This window comes from Pongo abelii, chromosome 6, assembly GCF_028885655.2.
Source record: "Pongo abelii isolate AG06213 chromosome 6, NHGRI_mPonAbe1-v2.0_pri, whole genome shotgun sequence".
NCBI classification, from domain to species: domain Eukaryota; kingdom Metazoa; phylum Chordata; class Mammalia; order Primates; family Hominidae; genus Pongo; species Pongo abelii.
The window spans coordinates 4,892,850-4,920,547 of record NC_071991.2 but is presented as its reverse complement, the minus strand read 5'-3'; the positions used below and the strand labels follow the sequence as shown (position 1 = coordinate 4,920,547).

At 44.7% G+C, this 27,698-nt stretch overlaps 2 protein-coding genes and 1 pseudogene across 4 annotated transcripts in view; all 3 read left to right on the top strand.

Annotated features, from left to right (window-relative positions):
• The window catches only part of RADIL (Rap associating with DIL domain), an 87,482-nt gene that overhangs the window by 17,528 nt on the left and 42,256 nt on the right, over window positions 1-27,698 (top strand). The window lies entirely within an intron of this gene.
• On the top strand, window positions 409-6,891 carry LOC100431883 (large ribosomal subunit protein eL22-like; annotated as a pseudogene).
• On the top strand, window positions 4,392-11,108 carry PAPOLB (poly(A) polymerase beta). The gene has a single exon (XM_024241294.2). It carries the CDS (start codon window positions 4,392-4,394, stop codon window positions 6,303-6,305), a length of 1,914 nt encoding a protein of 637 aa, XP_024097062.2. The 3' UTR covers window positions 6,306-11,108.

Sequence of the window (27,698 nt, the reverse complement as noted above, 5' to 3'; positions counted from 1 at the left end):
TGATCGCACTACTGCACTCCAGCCTGGGTAACAGAAGAGACCTTGTCTCTTAAAACACACATGCACACACACATGCACACGCACACACACAGATATAATCACTCAAAAAACATGTACAGTCATGCACTGCTTAATGATGGTGATATGTTTTGAGAAATCCATCATTAGGCAATTTGTCATTGTTGGAACATCCTAGAGTGACTTACAAAAACCTAGATGGTATAGTTTACTACACACCTAGGTTATATGGCATAGCCTATTGCTCCTAGGTTACACACCTGTACAGTATATTTCTGTATACTGAATGCTAAAGGTAATTAGAACATAACAGTGAGTATTTGTGTGTCTAAACATATCTCAACACAGAAAAGGAGTTCACTCACCTCCCTTTTTGCCTCTGCTGCTGCCATGGCTCCTGTGAAAAACCTTGTGGTGAAGGGGGGCAAAAAAAAGAAGCAGGTTCTGAAGCTCACTCTTGATTGCACTCACCTCGTAGAAGATGGAATCACAGATGCTGCCAATTTTGAGCAGTTTTTGCAAGAAAGGATCAAAGTGAATGGAAAAGCTGGGAACCTTGGTGGAGGGGTGGTGACCATCGAAAGGTGCAAGAGCAAGATCACCGTGACATCCGAGGTCCCTTTCTTAAAAAGGTATTTGAAATATCTCAACAAAAAATATTTGAAGAATATTGGCTACGCATAGTTGCTAACAGCAAAGAGAGTTACAAATTACATTACTTCCAGATTAACCAGGACGAAGAGGAGGAGGAAGACAAGGATTAAATTTCATTTATCTGAAATATTTTGTATGAGTTTTTGAATAAAACTTGGGAACCAAAAAAAAAAAAAACCACATAGAAAAGAAACAGTAAAAATACAATATTGTATTCTTGCAGGGCCATCATTGTATATATGGTCTGTTGTCCAAAATGTCATAATGTACATGACTGGAACTACAAGTTGTTTTATGTGCTATGAAAAAGAAGCACAGGTGCTCATTTGGAATGGGGGTGAGGGAAATTCACTCTGAAGAGGTGAAATGTAAGCCAGTCTCAAAGATGACAACACACCAACCAGGTAGAGAGCAGTGGGCAGTCGGTGGGGCAGGAAGAGCATTCAGAGAGAACAGCATTGTGTGAAGATCCAGGGATGAGAGAGAATGAAGCAAAGGCAGGCACTGCAAGAAGGCCATTGCAGCTGGTGCAAAGGGGAAAGTTGCAGAAGGTGCGGCTAGACAGATAGTTGGGGGAAAGATCAACCTGGCTTGTTATGTATTTTGGATTTTACACTGCATATAATGGGAAGTCATTGGAGGGATTAAAAGATGACTCTGGCTCCTAGGTAGAGAATACTTTGAAAAGGTCAGTAATAGGAGATTAATTCAGTTGTTGTAGAAGTTGAAATGAGAGTTGATGGTGGCTTGGACTAGAGTTATAAGGGAACAGGTAGAAAGCAGTAGAGGGATTTTAAGTATATTCTGGAGGTGAAATCAACAGAACTTGTAAATGAATTGAATGTTGAGGATGCAAAACAGGGAGGTGTCCAGAATGACTCCCAGGTTTCTCATATCAAGAGTTGGGTAGAAAGAGATGCCATTTCCTAAAATGGAGACTACTGAGAGAGAAGCAAACTATGGGAGGATGAGTTAGAGTTCTCTTTAAACTATGTTAAGTTAAAGACATCCAAATATAGGTGACAACCACAGGCAGTCAGATAATATGGATCTGGAGTTCAGAAGAGAGTCTGATTAAAATATGAATTAATCTGTAAGTAAGTGGTATTTAAAGCTGTGGAACTCAGCAGATTAACCAGGCAGTGAATGTACATGCAGTGAGGAGAAATGAGGGCTTAGAATGGAAACTGGAGGAACTCCCAACATTTAGAGGTCAAGTAAAGGAGGAGGAATCAGCAAATTTGACTGAGGAGTGGCCAGACATGTGGAAGACAACATAAAGAGTATGGTGCCGCAGAGGCCAAGATGAAGCTACCATAGGTCAAAGAAGATGGAAATCATTGGGGTCATGGATTGGGCAACATGGAGGTCACCAAAGTCCTTTCTGATGGCTGTTTTTGAGCATGTAAGCCAATGTTGAAATGGATTAAAAAGAAGGTTTTTATATTTCTGGCAATATATGGGATTAATTATCCTGGAAAATCTTTCTATGTAAAGTGCCTGGAAATGTTGGATAAATATAAGAAATCAGTTTTTTGAATGCATAGCTGAGTACCCAGGAAAATAAAGGAAATCTCTAGGGGTGGAAAAAAAAGAGATACCTTGAAACCTCAGAATTTTAGCTGATTCTGAAACTAGAACCGCCCTAGAAGCATTTGCCAGTCTTGGAAACTGAGAAACTTAAGTTTAGCAGCTGTCCAAGAAGAGACAGAAAGCTCTTGGGACCTTAAAAGGTAGGGAGTTAGAATTGAGACCCCTCCAAATACAACTGGAATCCTCAAAGGGTGATGCATTGAGTGAAAAAATGGAGTAAGAAGAATCTGCTAGCTGGTGAAAGGAGATGGCAAAGGAAGTTCTCTCTCTCGACCTGGGTGGGAAAAACTAAAGACTATTCCTTAAAATTGAAAACCACATGTCCTCTCACATGTATTTGGGGTTCAAAGTTGCACCACCTAGATGTTGTGGATAATCCCTGGATAAGAAATTACACTGTATGCAATTCTATAGTGTACAAGAACATCTACTGGAAACAAAGCAAATCCTCTTTGGAAGGACACAGCCTCTACACAGGCATTCCAAGCCTCACCGGAAATGAGCTCACAATCCAAAATTACAAGACACAAGAGGTAACACCACTCTGAGTTCTTGGACAACGACAAACTATACAGTTTCTCAAGAGCATTTGGAATTAGAATAATTATAGAGTACTAAATAAGTATGTTTAACACGTTTAAAGAAATAAAAGTTAGAGTGAAAAACATGAAAGAACAGAATGCCATCTAAAAGGCAGAGAAGCTTGGAAAAGAACAAAATAGTGAAATATTAAGTATTTAAGTGGATATTTCAATGATGCTTAAACAGCAGACTAAATACAACTGAAGAGAGGACTTGGAGGTAATCTGGCATCACCCAGAAAGACATGGCTTAAGAGACATGGAGGACAGAGTGAGAAGGTTGACAACGTGTCTAGATGAAGAGAATCAGGAGACAGGTTGGAGAACATATTCCGAGGAAGTGCCCAAGAAGCTTCTGGAGATCATAAAAAGCATGACTTCTGATTCGGGAATCAGTGTATCCTGGGTAATATTATATTTTTTATTTTTATTTTTTATTTTATTTATTTTTTTTTGAGATGGAGTTTCACTCTTGTTGCCCAGGCTGGAGTGCAATGGTGTGATCTTGGCTCACCGCAACCTCTGCCTCTCAGGTTCAAGCAATTCTCCTGCCTCAGCCTCCCGAGTAGCTGGGACTACAGGCATGCACCACCACGTCTGGCTAATTTTGTATTTTTAGTAGGGACGGGGTTTCTCCATGTTGAGGCTGGTCTCCAACTCCTGACCTCAGGTGATCTGCCCGCCTCGGCCTCCCAAAGTGCTGGGATTACAGGCGTGAGCCACCGCGCCCAGCCTGGGTAAGATTTATTAAAGAGAAATCTATGCCTGGACACACAGTGGTGGGATCACAGGGCACTAGGGACAGAGACTTTTATAGCTGCCATAAGAAAAGACAGACGAGCAGCAGTTCACCCAGCTGCAGAATTCTCAACGGGAACCAGAGGACAGTAGAATCGCGCCTTTAAAGCATGGCCAGAACACAAATGTTGACCTCGAAATGCTGCCCTAGCTAAACCAACGTCCAGCAACGGCCCAAGAAACAAGACAGAAGCTGCTTTCCACCGCGGGTTCCCACCACGAAGGGGTCTTTGGACTTCCAAAGGGTGCATGTTAGGGTGAAGAGTGCTGAGGGTGCCCCCAATAAGGATGCACATCTGAGATGTCAAGGGGCTTGGAGAGCAAAGAATTAGATGGGTAAAGTTGGGCAAATATGTAAAATAGTGGCAATAAAGGGTTGAGTTTGGCCGGTTATCAACAACGTGAACCCTCCCCACCCCCATCTAGAGCCCCCCCGCGCAGCGGTAAGAGCCCCAGCCCAGAACGCCGTGGCTCCCGTGAGCCCTCGCGCTGGCGGCGGGTGCGCAGGCGCCCGCGCGTGTACGGTAGGTTCTGGAACGCGGCCGCTGAGGGGTCTGGCGCCATGTTGGGGCTGAGGGGAAGGAGGAGAAGCTCCTGAAGCGGCGGGCGCGCAGCGGGAGCGGGAGTGGGGTCGGACCAGGGCAGCTAGAAGCCCTGCCCTTCCCGCCTCAGCGGATCATGACCCGGGCGGCGGCCGCGAAGGTCGCGGTGGTGGGGGACGTGCCCTGGCGGGGCGGGCGCTGAAAGATGATGCCGTTTCCGGTGACAACCCAAGGACCACCGCAGCCGGCGCCGCCGCCGAAGCGCTATGGCATCTCCTCGCCTATCAGCCTAGCGGTCCCCAAGGAGACGGACTGCCTTCTCACCCAGAGGCTAATAGAAACCCTCAGGCCCTTCGGGGTCTTCGAAGAGGAAGGGGAACTGCAGCGCAGGATTTTAGTTTTGGAAAAATTAAATAATCTGGTAAAGGAATGGATACGCGAAATCAGTGAAAGCAAGAGTCTTCCCCAGTCTGTAATTGAAAACGTTGGAGGAAAGATTTTTACGTTTGGCTCTTACAGATTGGGAGTACATACGAAAGGCGCAGATATTGACGCCTTGTGCGTTGCACCAAGTCATGTGGATCGAAGCGACTTTTTCACCTCATTCTATGCTAAACTGAAACTACAGGAGGAAGTAAAAGATTTAAGGGCTGTTGAGGAGGCATTTGTGCCAGTTATCAAACTGTGTTTTGATGGGATAGAGATTGATATTTTATTTGCAAGATTAGCACTACAGACTATTCCAGAAGATTTGGACCTAAGAGATGACAGTCTACTTAAAAATTTAGATATTAGATGCATAAGAAGCCTTAATGGTTGCCGGGTAACCGATGAAATTTTACATCTAGTGCCAAACATTGACAACTTCAGGTTGACTCTGAGAGCCATCAAACTGTGGGCCAAGTGCCACAATATCTATTCCAATATATTAGGTTTCCTCGGAGGTGTTTCCTGGGCCATGCTAGTAGCAAGAACTTGTCAGCTTTATCCAAATGCAGTAGCGTCAACTCTTGTACGGAAATTCTTCTTGGTATTTTCAGAATGGGAATGGCCAAACCCAGTATTACTGAAGGAGCCTGAAGAACGGAATCTTAATTTGCCTGTATGGGACCCAAGAGTAAATCCCAGTGATAGGTACCATCTTATGCCTATCATCACACCAGCATACCCACAGCAGAACTCCACGTACAACGTGTCTATTTCAACCAGGATGGTCATGATTGAGGAGTTTAAACAGGGGCTTGCTATCACACATGAGATTTTGCTAAGTAAGGCGGAGTGGTCCAAACTCTTTGAAGCTCCAAGCTTCTTTCAAAAGTACAAGCATTATATTATACTTCTGGCAAGTGCATCAACAGAAAAACAACATTTAGAATGGGTGGGCTTGGTGGAATCAAAGATCCGAATCCTGGTTGGGAGCTTGGAGAAGAATGAATTTATTACACTGGCACATGTGAATCCACAGTCATTTCCAGCACCCAAAGAAAATCCTGATAAGGAAGAATTTCGTACAATGTGGGTGATTGGGTTAGGGCTAAAAAAGCCAGAAAACTCTGAAATTCTCAGCATTGATCTCACCTATGATATCCAGTCTTTCACAGATACTGTTTATAGGCAAGCAATGAATAGTAAGATGTTTGAGATGGGTATGAAAATTACTGCAATGCATTTAAGAAGAAAGGAACTTCACCAGCTGCTGCCTCATCATGTGCTTCAGGACAAGAAAGCACACTCAACAGAAGGTAGAAGATTGACAGATTTGAACGACAGCCCCTTTGGCTTGTCTGCAGGCTGTGAAAACAGCATGTCTGTGCCTTCATCTACTAGCACTATGAAGACAGGCCCATTGATTAGCAGTTCTCAGGGTAGAAACAGTCCTGCTCTGGCTATAATGACAGCATCTGTGGCTAACATACAGGCTACTGAAATTTCCTTGCAACAGGTGAATACCAGTGAAAGTTCAGGGGTTGCATTAAACGAGAGTATTCCTCACGCTGTCTCTCAACCTGCCATTTCTCCATCACCAAAGGCCATGGTCGCCAGAGTTGTTTCTTCAACACGTCTCATAAGCCATCCAGACCTTCAGGAAACTCAGCAACAAACATATCTAATCCTATAGTTGGAGTCTAGAGGATATTCTTGCCTCATAAAGAAGAAAGGACCAAGAAAACCAAAACAGAAGAGGAGAAAATACAAAGACAAGTACAACTCCATTAGAAAAATTCAGACAGCATCTTCTCTGTTGGCCTCTCAGGGAACATCAGTATAGATCTTTCCAGTATCCCCGTTCTCCCTGCAAATCCAATTCCTGTTATCAAGAATTCAGTAAAACAGGTTGAATGGTTAAAAACAACCTCAAGGGTCCATGAACAATATCTGCCAACTCAACCTGTAGTCTTCAAATACTAAAGAAGGAGAATGAGGGGTACGGGACTAGATATGACTTGAAATAGATTGAGGCTCATTTGGTAACTTCCTTTACTGGGCCAGTCTTGATCAGAAGTCCACATTAGTATGTGACAGCTAGAGGTACTGTTATTAATGTGTCAGCAACAGTTACATTAACTATTTCAAAGGACTACTGCCCTTAAAATGAAAAAACCTTTCAGCTATATTTGTACCTGTGACTGACATCTGGACTGGATTTATGCTTGATGCATTGTTGGGAAAATTTGCAATACAAACTGGTATCAGAATTCCTTATACTGATGAGGCACTTTATATTTTTTATTAGAAAGTAGAACTAATTTTAGATTTTTCAAATTAGTGAATTTTATTTTTCCCTGAAGAGGTTTCTTCACTATTAATCTTAAAATTGGATAGCATTGTGCAGTGGTGTACTATACTTCAGAGAAGGCATAAAAGTACATCTAGCTCAGTCCCTATGAGGTAGCTGTAATCCTTTAAAATGAAATGTCAACTTTAGGGTATGTTTTTGACATCAAAACAACCGTTAGTAGGTCTTTGGTTTTGATGGCACACTGTGGAGAAAGGACACACTGGTTTTAATCTGTAGAACTGTTTTAGAGAGTAATCAGCAATCAAACATTTTCTTTGAGCTATCAAAGCTCCATATTCTCTTGTCCTCAATCATTAGTCCTAAAACAAAAAGGCTTTTTACCTCCCTCTCTTCTCTTTGCTTGTATGCACACAGTATGCTTATGTGCCATTTCACAAGAAAAAAAGAATAATATTCTCTAAACCGTGATGTGAAACTGACAATCCTGTGGCCACATGGCACAAAACCCCAAATATTGGTTACAACGAAACAGCACATTTTAGCAGAACTTTACTAAATGTAATGTCTATGAGATGTGTTTCTGATCTTGGATGACCATTTGATCGCTGCATATGAGAAGTTTTGTACATTCCACAGAATACCTCCTTATAGGAAAGTTAATTTCCAATTGCACACATAAGCAAAAAGGCATTTTCTTCCAGAATTTTAAACACATTTTTATTTTTAAACAATTTATCAAAATTCATCTCTAAATTTTACATGTAGAAACATAAAAAAGTAATTTCTAGCAGGCACTTGACATCTTACTGGCTTTCTGCTCTTTTAGTCTACAAAAGATCAGCAATACTTTAAGTTAAAAAAAAAAAGATCCCTCATAATTAAGCAGTAGAGCATCTATGATTAGGAAATGTGAGGGGCAACAGATGTGAATGAATGAAAGTTGAGTCTTTCTTAATCTAGACAGCAAACTTAACAGGCTTTCCAATTAGCCTTGCTTTAACCCCTCCCGTCCCTCCTCTAACTGCACTTTTCATGTTAAACTGCAATTACTTAAACTCCTTTCCTGTCCTTCTGCATTAATTTTCCAAAGTTGGAATATAGTCATGTCCTTTTAGGCTGTAGAGACTTTTCTTTCACCATTACCTTCTGATATGTAGTATACAGTATTTCTTTTTCTCACATCTTTGCCCTTTCACGACAATAATAAATCGGGTGAAGTGTGCACAATATCTATATTTTGAATGGCTATGGCGTTAGGTTGAAATGGCCAGGCACAAATTTAGTCTGGTCATTTTGTTTACACATTGGGAAAAAAATTAGTTTATTAAACATTACCTGTAACTGTGTCTGTTTTACCAAGCTGGAACCTTGGGAGTTTTTATTTCCAATTTTTATTACCTGAATGTCAGACTGTTTTTTCATGTGATGTACCTAGTGAGTGGAGTTTGCTTTGTTTTATGGTATCTATACTCCTGGTATATTCAAGCACTGTTTCGAAAACAGATGACTTATTTCTCCATTAAAAATGCAATAAAAATAAATGGCAAACAAGCAAAGTGAAACTAAAATACGGGATAATAGTACGATTTAAATCTAAGATATGAATTCAGATGTACTTACACTGTTCTGAAGGAGGGTAGAGACACTGATGAACTTTTCGACCTTACTAAGTCTAGAATGTAATAATGTTTAGGGAAACATGAAAAGGTTAAAATTTCAAATAAGTAAAGGTAAAAAATGAAGTTACGCTGAATCCAGAAGAAGGCAAGAAAGAAAGGGGGAAAGCATGCAAAAAAATAGAGTAAAAAGAAAACACAATCTATGGTCATGGAAATGAAACCAAATATATCTGTCACTACAATAAATGGACCAAACTTCCTGATTAAAAAAGGCAGAGATGGTCAGATTCCATGGGAAAACCAAGTCCAACTGTATGCTGTTTTACTTAAAAGAGACACAACCAAAAGAATGGAAAAAAGGCATGCTAATGAAAAGAAGCTGGTATAATAACAACGTCATTCAAGTAGGTGTCAGAGCAAAAATAATTATTAAGGGCAAGAGGACCATGCATTAATGATAGAAGACCTACCGCATCAGGAACATTTAATGATTTAAAACTTGTCTGCACCTAATAACTCAGCCTCAACATAAAATAACAAAGATGAACAGAAATTGCTAAATGTGTCATTATCATAGAAGATTTCAAAACAGCCTTTCATTAATTGATATCAAGCAGATAAAAATAGAAGGGAAACAGTTTTTGAACACAGTCCAGTATAGTGGCTGGTGGACTTTTCGTATTAAGGACCAGATAGTAAATATTTTCAGCTTTGTGAAGCCATCCGGTCTCTGTCACAGCTACTTAACTCTGCCTTTGTAGAGGGCAATCAGTCATAGACAATATGTAAACAGATGGCCAGGGCTGGATTTGTCACCCATCCCCCTCAGCCATTGTTTGCCATCAATGATCTGGTGAATGTTTATTATAGAACCTTCTACCCCACAGTTGGAAAATGCATATTCTCAAGTAAGCATTGGGCGTGCACAAAAATTAACCTTTTGCTATATCAAAAGTAATATTTAACATACTTCAAAGTATCTGATTTATAGGACATGTTCTCTGACCACAGAACAGTAAGTTAGAAATTAAGTAACAAATAGCATAAAGAAGACACAGAAAAGCTCAAGTCATGAAAGAAGAGATTGGTACAATTAAGAGATTTTGTTCATCAGATAATGAATGAACAGTGAAAAGTGAGAAACTGAAAAACAGGCCCTAAGCTGGGAGAAGATTTTGTGATAAGATAAAACTGACAAATGATTACTATCCAGAATATATTAAGGATGACAAAGGAAAAAGTCTATTTTAAAGATCAACAGGCCAGGTGCAGTAGCTCATGCCTGTAATCCCAGCACTTTGGGAGGTCGAGGCAGGTGGATTGCTTGAGGCCAGGAGTTCAAGACCAGCCTGGGCAACATGGCAAAAACCCATCACTACTAAAAATACAAAAATTAGCTGGGCGTGGTGGCACGTACCTGTAGTCCCAGTATGTACCTGTCAGTCCCAGGAGGCTGATGCAGGAGAATCTCTTGAACCCAGGAGGTGAAGGTTGCAGTGAGCTGAGATCACGCCACTGCACTCCAGCCTGGGTGATGGTGAGAGTCTGTCTAAAAAAAGAAAAAAAAAGCTGGATTCAGTGGTTCATGCTTGTAAGCCCAGCATTTTGGGAGGCCGAGGTGAGCGGATCACTTGAGGCCAGGAGTTTGATTCCAGCCTGGCCAATGTGGTGAAACTCCACCTTTTGTATTTTTCTATGCTAGAAATACAAAAATTCGCTGGGCATGATCATGCGCACCTCTAATCCTAGCTGCTTGGGAAGCTGAGGCATGAGAATCGCTTGAACCCAGGAGGCGGAGGTGTCAGTGAGCTGAGATCATGCCACTGCACTCCAGCCTGAGTGACAGAGCAAGACTCTGTCTCAAAAAATGAAAACAATAAAATCCCCAACAACCCAGTTTTAAAAATGGGCCAAAGAAGCGCATAAGCATTTCACGGAAGAGGAGCTAGGAACGGCCAATAAATATGAAAAGAAGCCCAATCTCAGTAGTAACAACAAAAATGCAATATAAGACCAGAGAGGTATTTCTTTCTTTTTTTTTTTTTTTACAAAAATAAAAAAGTCTAACAGTGTGTAGGTATGGTGAGGATGAGGAGCAATGGAAACTCGAACATGGTGCCAATGAGAACATGGTACAAATTGTTTTGGCCCCTTTGGGAAGCAGCTTGGTCTTATCTAGCACAGTTGATGGGCCCACACTCTGCGTTCCAATTAGCCTCCTTGTAGGTCTTCACCCTCGTGCTGTGGGACACTGATGTACTTCATCTTACTGATCCCCTTAGTCTTTGGGGTGACCGGAGTCTGTGGGACCACAGCCATGTCCAGAATTCTACACACGTTCTGGTTTACCTCCAGTGTGCCATTTAACTACCATATTTTCTCTGGTATTTCTCGTGGTGGTAGAAAAGTCAGGAAGCATTTGAAAATGAGTATGAGAGTGTTTATGTCAACGTTTTGTAGTAGCCTAAAGTTCCAAACAATCCACATATCCATCAATGAGGGAATGGCTGGATGGTGGCATATTCGTGCAATAAATACCATAAAGTTGTGAAATTAAACCATAGCTACCTGCGTCAACGTTAGCTGTGTGTCATCATGTTGAGGGAAAAGCACATTGCAGAGAAATGCACAGAGTGTGACACCATTTATATAAGCTTTCAAAATAAGCAAAGTAGAGCGGTATAATTTAGGGTTCCAAAAATGTGTGGTGTAACTATAAATGAAAAAAGCCACGTTAAACATGGAATCCAGGAAAGTGATTCCCTTTGGTAGGGTGAGAGGTGGCGACAGGCAGGAAGATGTGCTTGGGAGGGTTGATGTGATTCTGGAACTAGTCCATTCTTTTTAGGTTGGGTGGTGGATGAAATGGTGTTCGTTTTGTTATTAGTCTAAGTTACAAATGCTTTCATATGTGTGAAATATAATTAAACGACCAATACCAAAGTGGTATCTTTTTGTTTTTGTTTGTTTGTTTGTTTGTTTTGAGACAGAGTCTCGCTCTGTCGCCCAGGGTGGAATGCAGTGGTGCCATCTGGGCTCACTCTAACCTCCGCCTCCCGGGTTCAAGTAATTCTCCTGGCTCAGCCTTCCGAGTAGCTGGGATTACAGGCACCCGCCACCATGCCCAGCCAATTTTTGTATTTTTAGTGGAGACAGGATTTCACCATATTGGCCAGGCTGGTCTCGAACTCCTGACCTCAGGTGATCTGCCCGCTTCGGCCTCCCAAAGTGCTGGGATTACAGGCGTGAGCCACCGCGCCTGGCCCAAAGTGATAACCTCTTTATCAACAATAACAAAAACCAAACACCACCCTCCCCAGAAACAAAAGCAAACAAACAGAAAACCCCACCTAATGCCTCCTCATCAGTTTGGAATTGCATTTAGCCAGGTTAGAGTAGCTTGGGCACAATACAGGTTTATTTCACCTAACAGTTAAGTTCAGGGCTGGTAACGTGGCTTTCCTGTCACCAGGGACCAGGCTTTTGCTACTTTCCGCCCCATCATTCTAGTGCATGCCTTGTATCTTCAGGGTTACCTCAAGATGCAGGATGGTTATAGGGCCCCTGCCATCACATCTTCATTGAAGGCAGGAAGAAAGAAGGAAGACGGGGAAGGGCAAAGGTGTACCTGCAAACTGCTCACTTATGGAGCTTTCAGAGAAGTCCCAATGGCGGCATCCCCTCATCTTTCACGGACTGCACCATAGTCACGTGGCTGTGCCTACCTGCAAGGGAGACAGGAAAATGTCGCTTTTCTTAGCTGGGTACATCACCTCACCAATAGCTTAGGGGTTATGCTATTAAGAGGAAGGAGAGAATGTCTAGTAAATGGCAATGATAGTCTTCTCTTTCACAACACACATATATTTAGAAGTTCAAAATCACTTCCAAATAACTTTCCATGTACACCTAGTGTCTTTTTTTTTTTTTTTTTTTTTTGAGACAGAGTTTCGCTGCTATTGCCCAGGCTAGAGTGCAGTGGCGTGATCTCGGCTCACTGCAACCTCCGCCTCCCAGGTTCAAACGATTCTCCTGCCTCAGCCTCCCAAGTAGCTGGGATTACAGGCACCTGCCACTATGCCTGGGTAATTTTGTATTTTTAGTACAGGCGGGGTTTCTCCATGTTGGTCAGACTGGTCTTAAACTCCTGACCTCAGGTGATCTGCCCGCCTCAGCCTCCCAAAGTGCTGGGATTACAGGTGTGAGCCAACATGCCCGGCCTACCCCCAGCATCTTAAAGTCAACAGTGGCACATGGAATCTCCATCATTCTTTGAGTATTTGACTTCCTTTCTGCTTTTTAAAAGGCTCATGTGTTTAGGTGAGGCCCACCTGGATAATCTCCCTTTTGATGAACCCAAAGTGAACTGATGAGTAACTTATTTACATATCTGCAAAAATCCCTTTTGCCATACAACAAAACATAATCATGAAATGACACCAACAGTTCCCACTCACACTCAAGGTTGGAGGGCAGGTTATGCAAAGCAAGGGTCACTGGGGGTCATCTTAGAATTCTGGCTACCACAGTCTGCCCTCTGGCCTCCAGTGATCCATAGTTACACCCACATGCAAAACGCACTCACCCCATCTCAAGGTCCCCCAGTCTCATCCTATTATAGTATCAGTTCAAGTCTAAAAATCTCATCATCTTAATCTAAATCAGGTGTGAATGGAGCTTCTGGGTATAATCCATTAAGTACCACTCTTGGGGCACTATTTCTTTCCATCTGTGGACTTGTAACACTAAAGACACAAGTATCTGCCCCAACCCTCCCAACTTACAAGGGTGGGACAGGCATAGGGTAACCGTCACTCTGGTTCAAAAGTGAGGGAAATGAGCCAGGTGCGGTGGCTCACACGTGTAATCCCAGCACTTTGGGAGGCCGAGGCGGGTGGATCACGTGAGGTCAGGAGTTCGAGACCAGCCTGGCCACCATGGTGAAACCCCATCTCTACCAAAACTACAAAAATTAGCAGGGTATGGTGGCACATGCCTGTAATCCCAGCTACTCGGGAGGCTAAGGCAAAAGAACCACTTGAAAGACGGAGGTTACAGTGAGCCAAGATTGTGCCAGTGTACCCCAGCCTGGGCTACAAAGTGAGGCTCTGTCTTAAAAAAAAAAAAAAAAAAAAAAAAAAAAGCAGCAGCAGCAGCAGAAGAGAGGGGAAATGATCACTCTCGTAATTCCAGCATTTTGGGATGCTATGGTGGGAGGATGGCTTGAGACCAGGAGTTCAAGACCAGTCTGGGCAACATAGCAAGACCCCGTCTCTACAAAAAATAAAAAATTAGTCAGGCATGGTGGCACACACGTGTGTTCCCAGCTACTCAGGAGGCTTAGATGGGAGGATTGCTTGAACCTAGGAGTCTGAGGTTGCAGTGAGCTTTGAACATGCCACTGCACTCCATCCTGGGCAACAGAGCTAGACCCTGTTTCAATAAATACATAAATAAATAATAGGAGAAAATGGAAGGTAAAAAGGTGCCACTGGCCTGGCCCAAAGCATTTTTGAACTCTAGTGAGGCAAATTCCAGTGGAAGTTCTTTTGTTCCGTTCCAAGGCCTGGGGTTAGTCTCTCAGCTCTGCCCTCTGTCCTCTTGGTGCCACGCTCTGGGATCTTGGCTTCATCCTCTGAGTCATCTTTCCCTCTGCATGGACGGTAGCATGTTTATCAGCCACTTCCTGTCTGTAGCCACCCCCTTCATTTTTCAGTGTCTCTGTTCCCTTTAGTCTAGGCCAGCCAGTGTTTCTGCTGGTATAATTTTCTGAAGAGCCTGTGGGCCGGATGAGGATTTCATGAGAATTCACTCCATCAGACAGAAGCCACATCCATAAATGTCTCTGAGATAATCCCTTCTCTACTTTCAGCTTCTGGTGAGATGGTGGAGGGACAGTGCTCTTGAACTTCCTTGAGGTCCTCTGTTTTGACTAAGAAAAATATATGAGGAACACCCTTACTCTACTGAGTCATTTATGTGGCCAGATACCCTGACCTTTTGGTCTTCCTGGGTTTCAGCAAAGGGTTGTCCAGGCCCACACTTGGTTTTTCCTCTGTGCGTCCCATCAGAAGCCATTTCTGACTTTTGGCATCTCTTGTCATCTGGAAAGGCTGCGCATTTTCAAACTTGCCCAGTCCTGGTTCTTTTTTTGCTGAACACCTCTTTAATGTCTCTCTCTCCTGTTGCCTCTCACCATAAGCAGCAAGAAGAAACCAGGTGGCACCTTCTACCCTCTGCTTGGAAACCTCCTTGGCCATCTCTTCAGGTTCAGCATTTGCAAATTCTGCTTTCCAGCAACTGCAGGATGACATATTCAGTGAACTCCCTGCCCTCACATCACAAGAATCCGCCTTCCTCCAGTTTCCAGTAACATGCCCCTCACTTCCTTCTCAGCCTTCACTGGCAGCCTTGTGAGCATTTAGGTTTCTGCTGTTTGCAGCAATTTTGCCTTTCTCTGAGGTGATTTAGGAAAGTTCTCACTGTATTCTGAGAAAGAAGCAGTGTCTTTACTGTGCACATTTCCTAGTAGCCTGTTCAAGGGAATGTAGACTTTTCCCATCCTGCTTCTCAGAGTCCTTCTAGCCTCCACCTATTGCCTGATTACCAAAGCACCTTCATGTTTTAGGTATTGTTACAGTAGCACCCCATTTCCTGGCGCTAAAATCTGAACTTTTCTTTTTTTTTTTTGAGATGGAGTTTTGCTCTTGTCACCCAGGCAATGGCATGAGCTTGGCTAACTGCAACTTCCACCTCCCACATTCAAGCGATTCTCCTGCCTCAGCCTCCTAAGTAGCTGGGATTATGGGTGTGCACCACCATGCCCGGCTACTTTTTTTTGTATTTTTAGTAGAGATGGGGTTTCACCATGTTGGCAAGGCTGGTCTTGAACTCCTGACCTCAGATGATCCCCCCTCCTCGGCCTCCCAAAGTGCTGGGATTCCAGGTGTGAGCCGCCACGCTCGGCCCTGAACTTGCTTTCTATTACTTGCAACTACAAGTGCAGCTTAAAATTATACTATTTAACTTACATTTTCCACAAGTCAGGAGTCCGGGCACGGGAGAGCTGGACCCTCTGCCCAGGTCTCACACGGCTGCACTCAAGGTATCGGCTGGGCTGCTTTCCTCTCTGGAGCTCAGGGGCCTCTTTCAGACTCACAAGGTTGTTGGCAGAGTTCAATTCCTTGTGGTTTTAGGACTGAAGTCTCTGCATCTCTCCCCTCCTCTCTCACTGGCTCACAGCCGTGGACCACTCTCAGCTCCCAGTGACTGTCAGGTTGCCCTGTGATGCCCTGGAGAACTGCCTGGCATCACACACATCTCACACCTCAAACCTCTCTGATTTCTCTTCCGTGACCAGCTGGAGAGAGCTCTGGGCTTTGAAGGAGAACATGTAATTAGGTTCGGCCCAGCAAATAATCTCCATATCTCAAAGTCAGCTGATAGACAACCTTAATTACATCTACAGAATCTCTTCTGCCATGCAGCATAATCACAGAGTGAGCCCAGGGGGCAGAGACTATGGAGCCCTCTTAGAATTCTGCCCACCATAGTGACTTTCCATGCTTTCTCTGTGCTTATATTATTCTGCAGGGGACTTCTTACACATGTATATACATACATACAGGGTTCTTTCTGTCAAAGGTTTTTTTTTTTTTTTTTTAAAGGGATCATCTGTGTAGTGTGAGTAAAAGGAATGAAGAAAAAAATAAAAAGAAAATAATGAGGGAATCATATACTTAGTTTTCTGTATTTTCATACCAGATCCTCTCTGGAAATTACATCGTGTGTTATACCTCCAATTCATTCATCTTAATGGTTATGGAATATTCCTTGGTGTAGACGAGACACTCTGTGTATTTGGGGACTGTTAGGAACAATTTTGCAACATACATTCCTACATATACTATATTTCACCAAAGAAGTTATCAGTAGTAAGATCACCAGTGTTAACCACCATAAAAAATACAATTAAACTAGGACATAATACTTTCTTATTACCTAGGATTTTTATTTTTATACTTAAGCTATGTTGTATCTAAAGATTTATTTCAACACAGATTTTGATCTGTATTCGTTTTGTGTGTAGGCAGAAAGGTATGCAGGAGTGAAATGAATTTAGAGTCTAAGTCTTTTCAAATGAGAGCCGTCCCTGTCCACACTCCCCACACAGTATCATTTTCTTTGTCCTCAAGAGGATTGGTGATGTGGCATCCCCTGCTGTCTCTAGTACGTTCTTCCACGGCACTTGCATATTCAGTCTGCAAGTTTGTTGCAGATAACAGCTGGAAGGTATGTTCATTCTTTGGATGGTCCTGAATTAACTGAAATGTTGCAGAATCTCGCCCCAGGCAACAACAACCAAGTTCTAGCCTCACCGCTGCAGCCTGGCTGACATTCCACAGAATACAGGATGCCTTCTAGTTCCAGAGGTGTTAAAAGATAAACACGTGTGTTTAGGAGTTGATGGAATTGATCCTATCAACGTTCATTCATTCATTCATTCGTTCTTGCAGTAGAATGAAAACTGTGTACACTTAAAAATTTTTACTTATTTTCACCAAAGTTATATATATATGTGCACAGTTAAAGCAATACTTTCTCATTACTAATTAAAAGCAAAACAGCAGTTATCTGCCATAGCCGTTCCTTCTTCCCAGTTTTGAACTCCCCACAACCACTTTCAACTGTGAACTGTTTCGTTCTGGCTTTTAATTCCCTTTTTTTTTTTTTTTTTTTTGAGACAGAGTTTCCCTCTTGTTGCCCAGGCTGGAGTGCAATGGCACGATCTTGGCTCACCACAACCTCTGCCTCCCAGGTTCAAACGATTCTCCTGCTTCAGTCGCCTGAGTGGCTGGGATTACAGGCATGTGCCACCACACCCGGCTAATTTTGTATTTTCAGTAGAAATGAGGTTTCTCCATGTTGGTCAGGCTAGTCTCAAACTCCTGACCTCAGGTGATCTGCCCGCCTTGGCCTCCCAAAGTGCTGGGATTACAGGCGTGAGCCACCACGCCCGGCCTAATTCCGTCTTTAACAAATGTGTCCTACTATGTCTTGATTTTTAAAAATTTCAGACATTTTCTAATGACTTCCTTCAATGGAAAATGAGAACTTAGGTCTTTTCACCACCCCCCCTCCAAATTTCCAATTCCTATTGCCCGATCGTCTCAATATAGCCATTTTTTTTTTAGATTAATAATCAGGGTTTACATTTTTATGATGTATAGCTTTTCACAACTAAAGATGGGTCTATACAAATATTGTTTTTCCTTCCTGTCCAAGTTTTATTTTTCTTTGTAGATAATTATTGTCCTTCTTGCTTGTCTGTTCTTTTCCTTGGTACTTTTCATTATTTCCGCGTTCCCGTAACACTCTGTTAATTGTCTTCCCTCTTTTAAGATGTTCAGATATATTCGATATCTTATCAATTTCAGCTTCTTGGAGCTATCTTCCTTGTCTCTGTTGGACTGGGGGCTTATGACATAAAGAAATGTAGTTGTTGGTTTTTTTTTTTTTTTAAACTTTTATTATAAGAGGTATTTTTATACCTCTTATAATATGGTAATTTTATACCATAAAATTACCTGTTTTTAGTGTACAATTGAATGAATTTTTAGTAAATTTTTAGTAAATTTAGTAAATTTACAAAGTTTAGTAAATTTACACAGTCCAGTCTTAGCAATTTTTTTTTTTTGAGACGGGGTCTCACTCAGTCACCCAGTCTGGACAGTCACCCAGGCTGGAGTGCAGTGGTGTGATCTCAGCTCACTGCACCCTCCACCATCTCCCAGGTTCAAGCAGTCCTCCTGATTCAGCCTCCCGAGTTAGCTAGGACTACAGATGTGTGCCACCATGCCTGACTTATTTTTGTGTTTTTGGTAGAGACAGGGTTTCACCATGTTACCCAGGCTAGTCTCGAACTCCTGAGCTCAAGCGATCCGCCTGCCTCGGCCTCCCAAAGTGCTGGGATTACAGGCGAGAGCCACCGCACCCAGCCGGCACGTTTTCATCACCAAAAGATCCTTTGTGTCTATTAGCAGTCTGCTGGTCCCACTCCCAGACCCAGGCAGCCCCTGATCAGTTTTCTGGCTCTATACATTTGCTTTTTCCAGATATTTCATATACATAGAGTCATACCTGTGTGTTTTTTGTTTTTTGATTTTTTTTTTGTATGTAGCTTTTTTCACGTAGCATAATATTTTTGAGGCTCATCCATGTTGTAAGGGGTATCATCAGTATTTTGTTCCTTTTCATTGCTAAACAGTAGCCTATCATATGGATAGATTTTGTTCATCTGTTCACCTGTTGATGGACATTTGGATTATTTCTCCCTTGTTGACTATTCTGGATAATGCTGCCGTGAACATTTGTGCATAAGCATTAGCGTGGACATGTATTTTTTACTTCTCTTGGGCATATACCTAGGAGTTGAACTTATGAGTCACAGGTAAATTCATGTGTAACATTTTAACACACTGACAAGCTGTTCTCCACAATGGCTGCACCATCTTACTTTCCAGCAATCGTGTATGAGGGGTCCAGTCTTTCTGCACTCTTGATATTGTTTACCTTTTTTGTTATTGTTGTTTGATGAGACGGAGTCTTGCTCTATTGCCCAGTTGCAGTGCATTGGCATGATCTTGGCTCACTGCAACCTCTGCCTCCTGGGTTCAGGCAATTCTCCTGCCTCAGCCTCATGAGCAGCTGGGATTACAGGCACTTGCTACCACACCCGGGTAATTTTTGTATCTTTAGTAGAGACTGGGTTTTACCATCTTGGACAGGCTGGTCTTGAACTCCTGACCTCAAGTGATCCGCCCACCGTGGCCTCCCAAAGTGCTGGGATTACAGGTGTAAGCCACCGCGCCTGGCCTGTTTAGCTTTTTTATTATAACCATGGTAGTGGATGTGAAGTGGTGTCTTATTGTGGTTTTCCTCTGCATTTCCCAAATGACTAATGATGTTGAGCATTTTTTATTGTATTTTAATGTACTTATTGGCCATGTATATTTATTCTTTGAAGAAATGTTTATTCAAATCCTTGCCCATTAAAAAAATGTGGTTGGGGCTGGGCACGGTGGCTCATGCCTATAATCCCAGCACTTTGGGAAGCCGAGGCGGGTGGATCACCTGAGGTCAGGAGTTTTGAGGCCAGCCTGGCCAACATGGTGAAACCCCATCTCTACTAAAAATATGAAAATTAGCCAGGCATGGTGGCACACACCTGTAATCCCAGCTACTTGGGAGGCTGAGGCAGGAGAATCGCTTGAACCTGGAAGGCGGAGGTTGCAGTGAGCTGAGATGGCACCACTGCACTCCAGCCTGGGCAACAAGAGCAAGACTTTGTCTCAAAAAAATAAAAAAAGAAAAGAAAAAAAAAATGACAGATGCAGGGGAGGGAAGGGAGTTGGAATCATTTTCTAGATGGCAAGGGAAGACTCCCCCACCAAAGTTAAAACTCAAGATACTTAAAAAACAATAGGGTCGGATGCGGTGGCTCACGCCTGTAATCCCAACACTTTGGGAGGCTGAGGCGGGCGGATCACGAGGTCAGGAGATCGAGACCACACTGGACAACATGGTGAAACCCCGTCTCTCCTAAAAATATAAAAATTAGCTGGGCATGGTGGCAGGCGCCCGTAATTCCAGCTACTCAGCAGGCTGAGGCAGGAGAATCACTTGAACCAGGGAGTCAGAGGTTGCAGTAAGCCAAGATCGCACCACTGCACTCCAGCCTGGCGACAGAGCGAGACTCCGTCTCTTTAAAAAAAAAAAAAAAAAAAAAAAAAAAAAAAGAAGAAGATTGTAGCTCTGGGACAAAAGAGACAAATACGCAGTGGTGCCTGAGATGAAACAGCGCCTTCCATAGGGCTGTCACTGTTGGTGGCGTGCCCAGCGCCATGCTGGACGTGGTGAGCAGCACTGTGCTTTGCTGGTCACCGTGACCCTCTCTAAGAAAGGGCTCACAGGCTTCCCAGGGTAAATGGCTACGGCCCCTGGTTTCGGCTGGAGAAAGTTCTCGGTTACGCCATGCTACTCTCTCCTCGGCACAGCCCCAGAGAGCTCTGTCTCCATCTGTGTCTGCCTAACAAATGGCTTAAGCATTTTATCTCCTCAGTTACCCATTATCTTAATTAGGTTTTCAGTTGCGCAATTGTTGTTCCCTGAGTTAGACTCTAATTAGTGTGAGGCGGTCCAAGTTTCATCATGGAAATAATACCCTAGAGTATGTAAAAAAAAAATTTCTTCCCCCTCTAAAAAAATGGAACCTCTCAATTTGCCGAAAATTTGGAAAGTAAGTGAAAGTATCAAGGAGGAGAAATCACCTGTCAGGTCACCTCCCGGAGAGAATCATTTTCAACGTTTTGGTGCTTTTCATTCTGGTGTTTTCTTACTGTATGCATTCATTTACTTCATTTATTGATCGATTAGAGCTGGGGTTCTGGCGTTTTCTCAGAATATGCCTTCATTTTCTGACTTCATTTATTAGAGATGAGGTCTTGCTCTGTTACCCAGGCTGGAGCGCAGTGACACAATCATAGCTCACGGCAGCCTCCATCTCCTGGGTTCAAGTGGTACTCCTGCTTCTACCTCCTGAGTAGCTGGGACTAAGGTGTGTCCCACTACATCTGGTTCATCCTTTTATTTTTGTGGGTTTGGGGTCTTGCTGTGTTGCCTAGTCTGCTCCCAAACTCCTGGCTTCAAGTGATCCTCCAGCCTCAGCCTCCCAAAGTGCTGGGATTACAGGCATGAACCACCATGCCCAGCCTACATTAGCTTTCTTTAGGTTAGGTTTCTAAAGTATTCTGTAAATATAATTTTCATATACAAGATACCTCTCGCTTCTTTCTTCCTTTTTTTTTTTTTTTCTACGTAGGTCAAATTCTAACACCCCTTGTTTCTTAATTTGGTCCCTTTCCTCAATCCTAGCACTCAGGGGCCATATGTGGTTAACTCCTGGGTCATGAATCCGACATGATTTGCTTCTGATCTTTAAATATATTACTGGCCAGGTGCAGTGGCTCATACCTGTAATCCCAGCACTTTGGGAGACTGAGGCGGGAGGATTGCCTGAGCACAGGAGTTTGCGGCCAGCCTGGGCAGAATAATGAGACCCAGTCTCTACAAAAAATACAAAATTAGCTGGGCGTGGTGGTGTGCACATGTAGTCCCAGCTGCTTGGGAGGCTGAGGCAGGATTGCTTGAGCCCAGTTAGGTGGAGGCTGCAGTGAGCTGTGATCGTGCCATTGCACTCCAGCCTGGGTGACAGAGCAAGACCCTGTCTGCAAAACAAAACAAAACAGCCTGAACTTTGCTTATTCACCATGTCTAGTCACCTTGCTAAATTCACTTGTTAATTGTAATAATTTTTCCATAGATTCTTTAGCATTTCCTACATACACAATCACATTGTCTGCAAAATAATGATAATTGAACTTCTTTCTTTTCTTTTCTTGTTTTTTTTAGACAGAGTCTCACTCTGTTGCCAGGCTGGAGTACAGTGGTGCGATCTCGGCTCACTGCAACCTCCGCCTCTCGGGTTCAAGCAATTCTCCTGCCTCAGCCTCCCGAGTAGCTGGGACTACAGGCGTGTGCCACCACACTCAGCTAATTTTTTGTATTTTTAGTAGTGACAGGGTTTCACCATGTTGGCCAGGATGGTCTCGATCTCTTGACTTCGTGATCTGCCCGCCTCGGCCTCCAAAGTGCTGGGATTACAGGTGTTGGCCACTGCGCCTGGCAACTTCTTTCTTTTCAATCCTGTATCTTTCCTCTATTTTTCCCTGCCTGTTGTACTGGCTAGGACCTAGTACAAAGTTGAAGAGAAGTGGTTACAGCAGGCATCCTTGTCTTGTTCGTGATGACAAGAGGAAGTTACATATACATTCTCCCTAGAATTGTTTCCCTAATGGGAGAATTGGTTCCCAAAACGAGGCTAATATGTTCCTGTCTAGCCACAGTTCCTTCGTAGGGCTTTTTTTTTTTTTTTGAAATGGAGTCTCACTCTGTCACCCTGGCTGGAGTGCAGTGGCGTGATTTTGGCTCACTGCAACCTCTGCCTTATGAGTTCAAGCAATTCTCTTGTCTCAGCCTCCCTAGCAGCTGGGATTACAGGTACCCACCACCATGCCTGGCTAGTTTTTGTATTTTTGGTAGAGACGGGGTTTCTCCATGTTGTCCAGGCTGGTCTTGAACTCCTGACCTCAGGTGATCCAACTGCCTCGGCCTCCCAAAGGGCTGGGATTACAGGCATGAGCCACCGCGCCCAGCCTTTGTAGGGTTTCTATAATGAGAATAAAATGGAATTAGATGCAAAATGCCCAGAGTCAGGTTGGCCATGGCATAGAGAAGTGCTTACCAAATTATGCCTAAGAAGTTCTTTTTTGTACATTTGAAATGATTTTCCTTCAAGGACTGCTTGATGGTCTTACGGCTCTGTGTCCTTGGCTAGCTTAGAAAAGGGTGCTTCAGCTAAAAGAAGACTCGTTTCAGGCCCTTCTGACTTCTGTGTTTTGCAGCAGTAACTGCAGAGTTTATTTAGCAGCGTGTCCCCGGCTGTTACTAGGGGCCACTTTAAAATCATCTCTTGGCCGAGTGCGGTGGCTCACGCCTATAATCCCAGCACTTTCGCAGGCCGAGGCAGGCGGATCACGAGGTCAAGAGATCGAGACCATCCTGGCCAACATGGCGAAACCCCATCTCTACTAAAAATACAAAAAATTAGCTGGCGGGGTGGGGGGTAGTGGGCTTCTGTAATTCTAGCTACTCAGGAGGCTGAGGCACAAGAATCGCCTGAACCCGGGAGGCAGAGGTTGCAGTGAGCTGAGATGGCACCACTGCACTCCAGCCTGGGTGACAGAGCAAGACTCCTTCTCAAAAAAAAAAAAAAAAAAAAAAATTGTTTCTTGCCGGGCGTGGGGGTGTGCGCCTATAGGCCCAGCTATTCTGAGGCCCTGAGGCCAGAATTTCGAGGCTGCAGGGCGTTATGGTGACCACGCCTGTGAATCCACACTGCATTCCAGCCTGGGCAACATAGCAAATAAGTAAAATGGTCTCCGGTTCCCCAATAGTGGTAAAGTTCCCCAGCCCAGGAGCATTTCATTATCCCCTCCGTCTCCAGTCTTAGTCACTTCATCTCCGAGGCCCGTGAGTGGGGATGGGTGACAGAAACGGTTCCAAGTTGTATATATCATTATTCCAAACCATCAGCCGCGAGGGAGGGAAGAGAAAACAGGATCAAGAGGTGAAAGCTGCCGGCTGAGTTTATAGAGGAACTGAGCGACGTTCAGGAAGAGCCTGTGTTTTTCTTTCCAGGGCTGTTCAGAGTCCGTGGGAGCTGGTGACGGTCACCAGCTGCTTGTCCAGTTTCCCTGTGCACCCCCGGCACACAGAGCCCTGCCCTCTCTGCCAGCAGCGGGTCACTAGGCACTGCCTTCTCGAGGAGGGGAGGGGGGTGGCCTAGACAAAGCCGTGTGGCCGTGGCTGCATGCTGTCCCCTCGCCGCTTCCTCCAGCAGTGAGTACCTCACCTGGGAGATGAGGCTGTGCTCAGCAGCTCGGCTTGGCCCAGGCTGGGGAGGAAGGCCGCTAACAGGGCTTCAGGGACATGGAGCTCAGCGCCCTTTCCCTACGGCCTCTGCTGTGAGAGTGGACAAAGGATGTTAACAATGACCGTCCCATCCCCATCTTTCCCATTGCCCCGGCGCCCTGCACTTTCTACTGCTTCCATCCCAGTGTCAAAGGCAGACATTTCATGGCCAGGCAGGCTTGTCTGCAAACCACGGTCCCTTACGAGGCCTGCACTGCTATTCCAGCCTCTGCCCTTGTCGCATCTTTTTTTTTTTTTTGGAGACAGGGTCTTGCTCTGTTGCCCAGGCTGGAGTGCGGTGGCGTGATCATAGCTCACTGCAGCCTCGACCTCCCGGGCTCTGGTGATTCTCCCACCTCAGCCTCCCGAGTAGCTGGGACTGCAGGCACACACCACCACGCCCAGCTAATTTTTTGTATTTTTTGTAGAGTCTTTGCGATGTTGATCAGCCTGGGCTTCAACTCAAGCCCTCCTCCCGCCTCAGCCTCCCAAAGTGCTGGGATTACAGGCGTGAGCCACTGGGCCTGGCCTTATGTTATCTTCTTAAAATGTCAGAAAGTGTACATTTTGCTTCTGAGGCTGGGACCCCGTGTATTAGCAAATGTTTGGAGCCAGGCAGGTCCCTGAGGGTTGCTGGGGGTAAAGCAGGGCTGCCCACCAAGGTCTTAGTTACCCAGACCCCGCCTTATTCCTGGGCCGGGTGGTTTTTCTGCCTCTCCACTAGAGCGGATCAACAAGGAGCGGCAGGGGAGACCCACACCCGCCAGCTTCCTCTGCAGGAACCGACAGACACTTATCCTGAGAAGGATTGAAATCAACACTAGATCAAACTGGATGCTGCCACCAAGCTCTCTCAGTGCTTGTGGGTGTCACTTTGCTCCCTGTAAGGAACTGCTGTGGACAGGGCTTTTGGGGAGGGGAAATGCCCTGGCAGTGGCTCCTCTCCCTGGCTGCTGTGTTCTAGAAAATTCCAGATGGCATTTACTATTACAGATTCCTGGGCATCCCTCAAACCTATGCAGCACCTCTGATCCCAGTGAACTCAGTCACGCCAGGGCAGGAGCATTCCCAGGGATCCTTGAAGAAGACGAGGGCGTTGGGGCCACAGCTGACCTCGGCTAAAACCAGGCGGCCCGTCTTGTCCCTCACATGGGGTCGGCAACAAAAGACATGGGCGTATTCTGGCTTGCGGCCTGGAGGTGTCTCCTTCACCCACTGCAGGGTCTGGCGCTTTATTTAAGATGAAGAACTTCCCATCTAAAATTACTGTTATGAAAGGCTGCGGCCGTCCTGCCATTTTGCTTTATTAGAATTCATTTGTTTTGAAATAGTGGTTTCTTTTTGTTGTTGTTGTTTTGTTTTGTTTTGAGATGGAGTCTCGCTCTGTCGCCCAGGCTGGAGTGCAATGGTGCGATCTCGGGTCACTGCAACCTCCGCCTCCCGGGTTCAAGCGATTCTCCTGCCTCAGCCTCCCGAGTAGCTGGGACTACAGGTGTCCGCCTCCACACCTAGCTAATTTTTGTATTTTTAGTAGAAATGGGGTTTCACCATATTGGCCAGGATGGTCTCGATTTCTTGACCTTGTGATCCACCTGCCTCAGCCTCCCAAAGTGCTGGGATTACAGGCGTGAGCCACTGCGCCCGGCCAGAAATAGTGGTTTCTTGATGATGTATTTCTCACTGAACTTATTTCGGGTTGGCGGACTCTCCCATTGGTTGCATAAGGGCCCCTGGGGTGACCCTGTTCTTGGCAAAGAGCACACCTGTATAAGACCCCCAAATCAGGCAGTCCCTAAAGTTGCAGAGCCCTGGCCTCCCCTTCCTGAGCAGTGTGCTGTCGGGTCTGAGGGCCTTGAAAACTCCATGCTGTGTGTCTAGCAATGGCGCCATGCGATGCTTCTGAAGGTGGCTGGGGTCAGTGTTGTGAGAGATGCTCTCCACGTGCCTCAGCTCCTGTCTCCCTCCACCCAAAGGCCAAGTGGGGGCGATTTCTGTCCCAGTTGAGGCAGATCCGCCCTGGGTCTGCACAGCACCGAGACACTCAGGTGACTTAGGTGACGAAGCTGTATCAGGTCAGGCACAAACAGGGCACGATTGCAGCACTCTCTATGGGAACTTGGGAGGCCATGTCGGCCCCCAACAAGCCTGACAGCTGACCCCCCGGGAACACGAGTGCTGGGGTCCCATCTCCCGCAACCTCATCTTGGGACAGGGCCAAGTCACAAAGCCACACGTGAGCAAGAGGCCTTTCAAACTTCTGTGATTTTTACTTTAACAAAAGTGTTTATGCTGGGCGCGGTGGCTCACGCCTGTAATTCCAACACTTTGGGAGGCCGAGATGGGCAGATCACTTGAGGTCAGGAGTTCGAGACCAGCCTGTCCAAGATGGTGAAACCCTGTCTCTAATCTAAAGATACAAAAATTAGCCTAGCATGGTGGCACGCGCCTGTAATCCCAGTTACTTGGGAGGCTGAGGCAGGAAAATCACTCGCACCCAGGAGGCAGAGGTTCCAGTGAGCCGAGATTTTGCTACTGCTACTCTAGCCTGGGTGACAGAGTGAGACTCTGTCTCAAAACAAACCAACAAAAAAAAGTTTTTAAAAATAAAGTATCATCAGTTACATTTACCTGACACCTGGGTTCCCACCTCCCAGATTTGACAGGTAAAGATTTTTATCGTATTTGTTTAGAGTTTGAAAAAATGAAATAAGTCAAACATGATATAAAGTTATGATAATATATTTATCATAAATTATATATAACATATATTCTGTTACATACTGGACACTATACTAAATCCTATGAAATTGAAGTCATTTCTTCCACCACCCCTGGGCTTCCGCCGCTACCTGTTGAGGACAGTCACCATGTGGTAAACTCACTGTGTGCATTGCCGTTTCATAAAATAGCTCTACACTGACCACACGCTTGGCCATAAAACACGTTTGTTTGAATTCTCAGCAAATTAAAAAAAACTGAAATTAGACCAAGCACACTCTCCGACCCCAGCCCAATAAAAATAGAAATCAGTACGAAGAAGATTGCTCAAAACCATACAATTACATGGAAATTAAGCAACCTACTCCTGAATGACTTTGGGGTAAAAAATAGCTTTGCATGCACATATATAGAAACCATAAGCGATGTACAGTGGTGTTTTAGGTGCTTTTAAAAAAGCTGAGCCAACGCGTCATCTCGTGTGTTACGTCATGTCACGTGTTACCTGCAGCTTGCTCTTTCACCCTGTGGTCATGTACACAGCTGGCTACGGTCTTCTCTCTGCAGAGCTCTCCTCCCGTGCATGGCGACTCCCTGTGGGGGGCGATTGGGTGGGTTCTGGGCTTTTCTAACTCAAGCAGTGCTGAATGCACGTGTGCACTTGTGCACGGGTCCTGCTGGCTGTTCCACAGCAGAGGACTGAGGAGCAGAGTGGCTTGGTCAGTTGCTGTCCACACTGGCCATGCCCACAGCCGTGCCAGTATTGGCAGTGGCCGCTGCTGCTGCTTCACCTCCCCCACACCTGCACTCAGAGGGAGGCTCTGTTATGCTTGTGGCCTTGGGT

Excerpts from the sequence above, each read along its gene's own strand:
- PAPOLB (XM_024241294.2), top strand. The coding sequence starts at position 4,392 with ATGATGCCGTTTCCGGTGACAACCCAAGGACCACCGCAGCCGGCGCCG.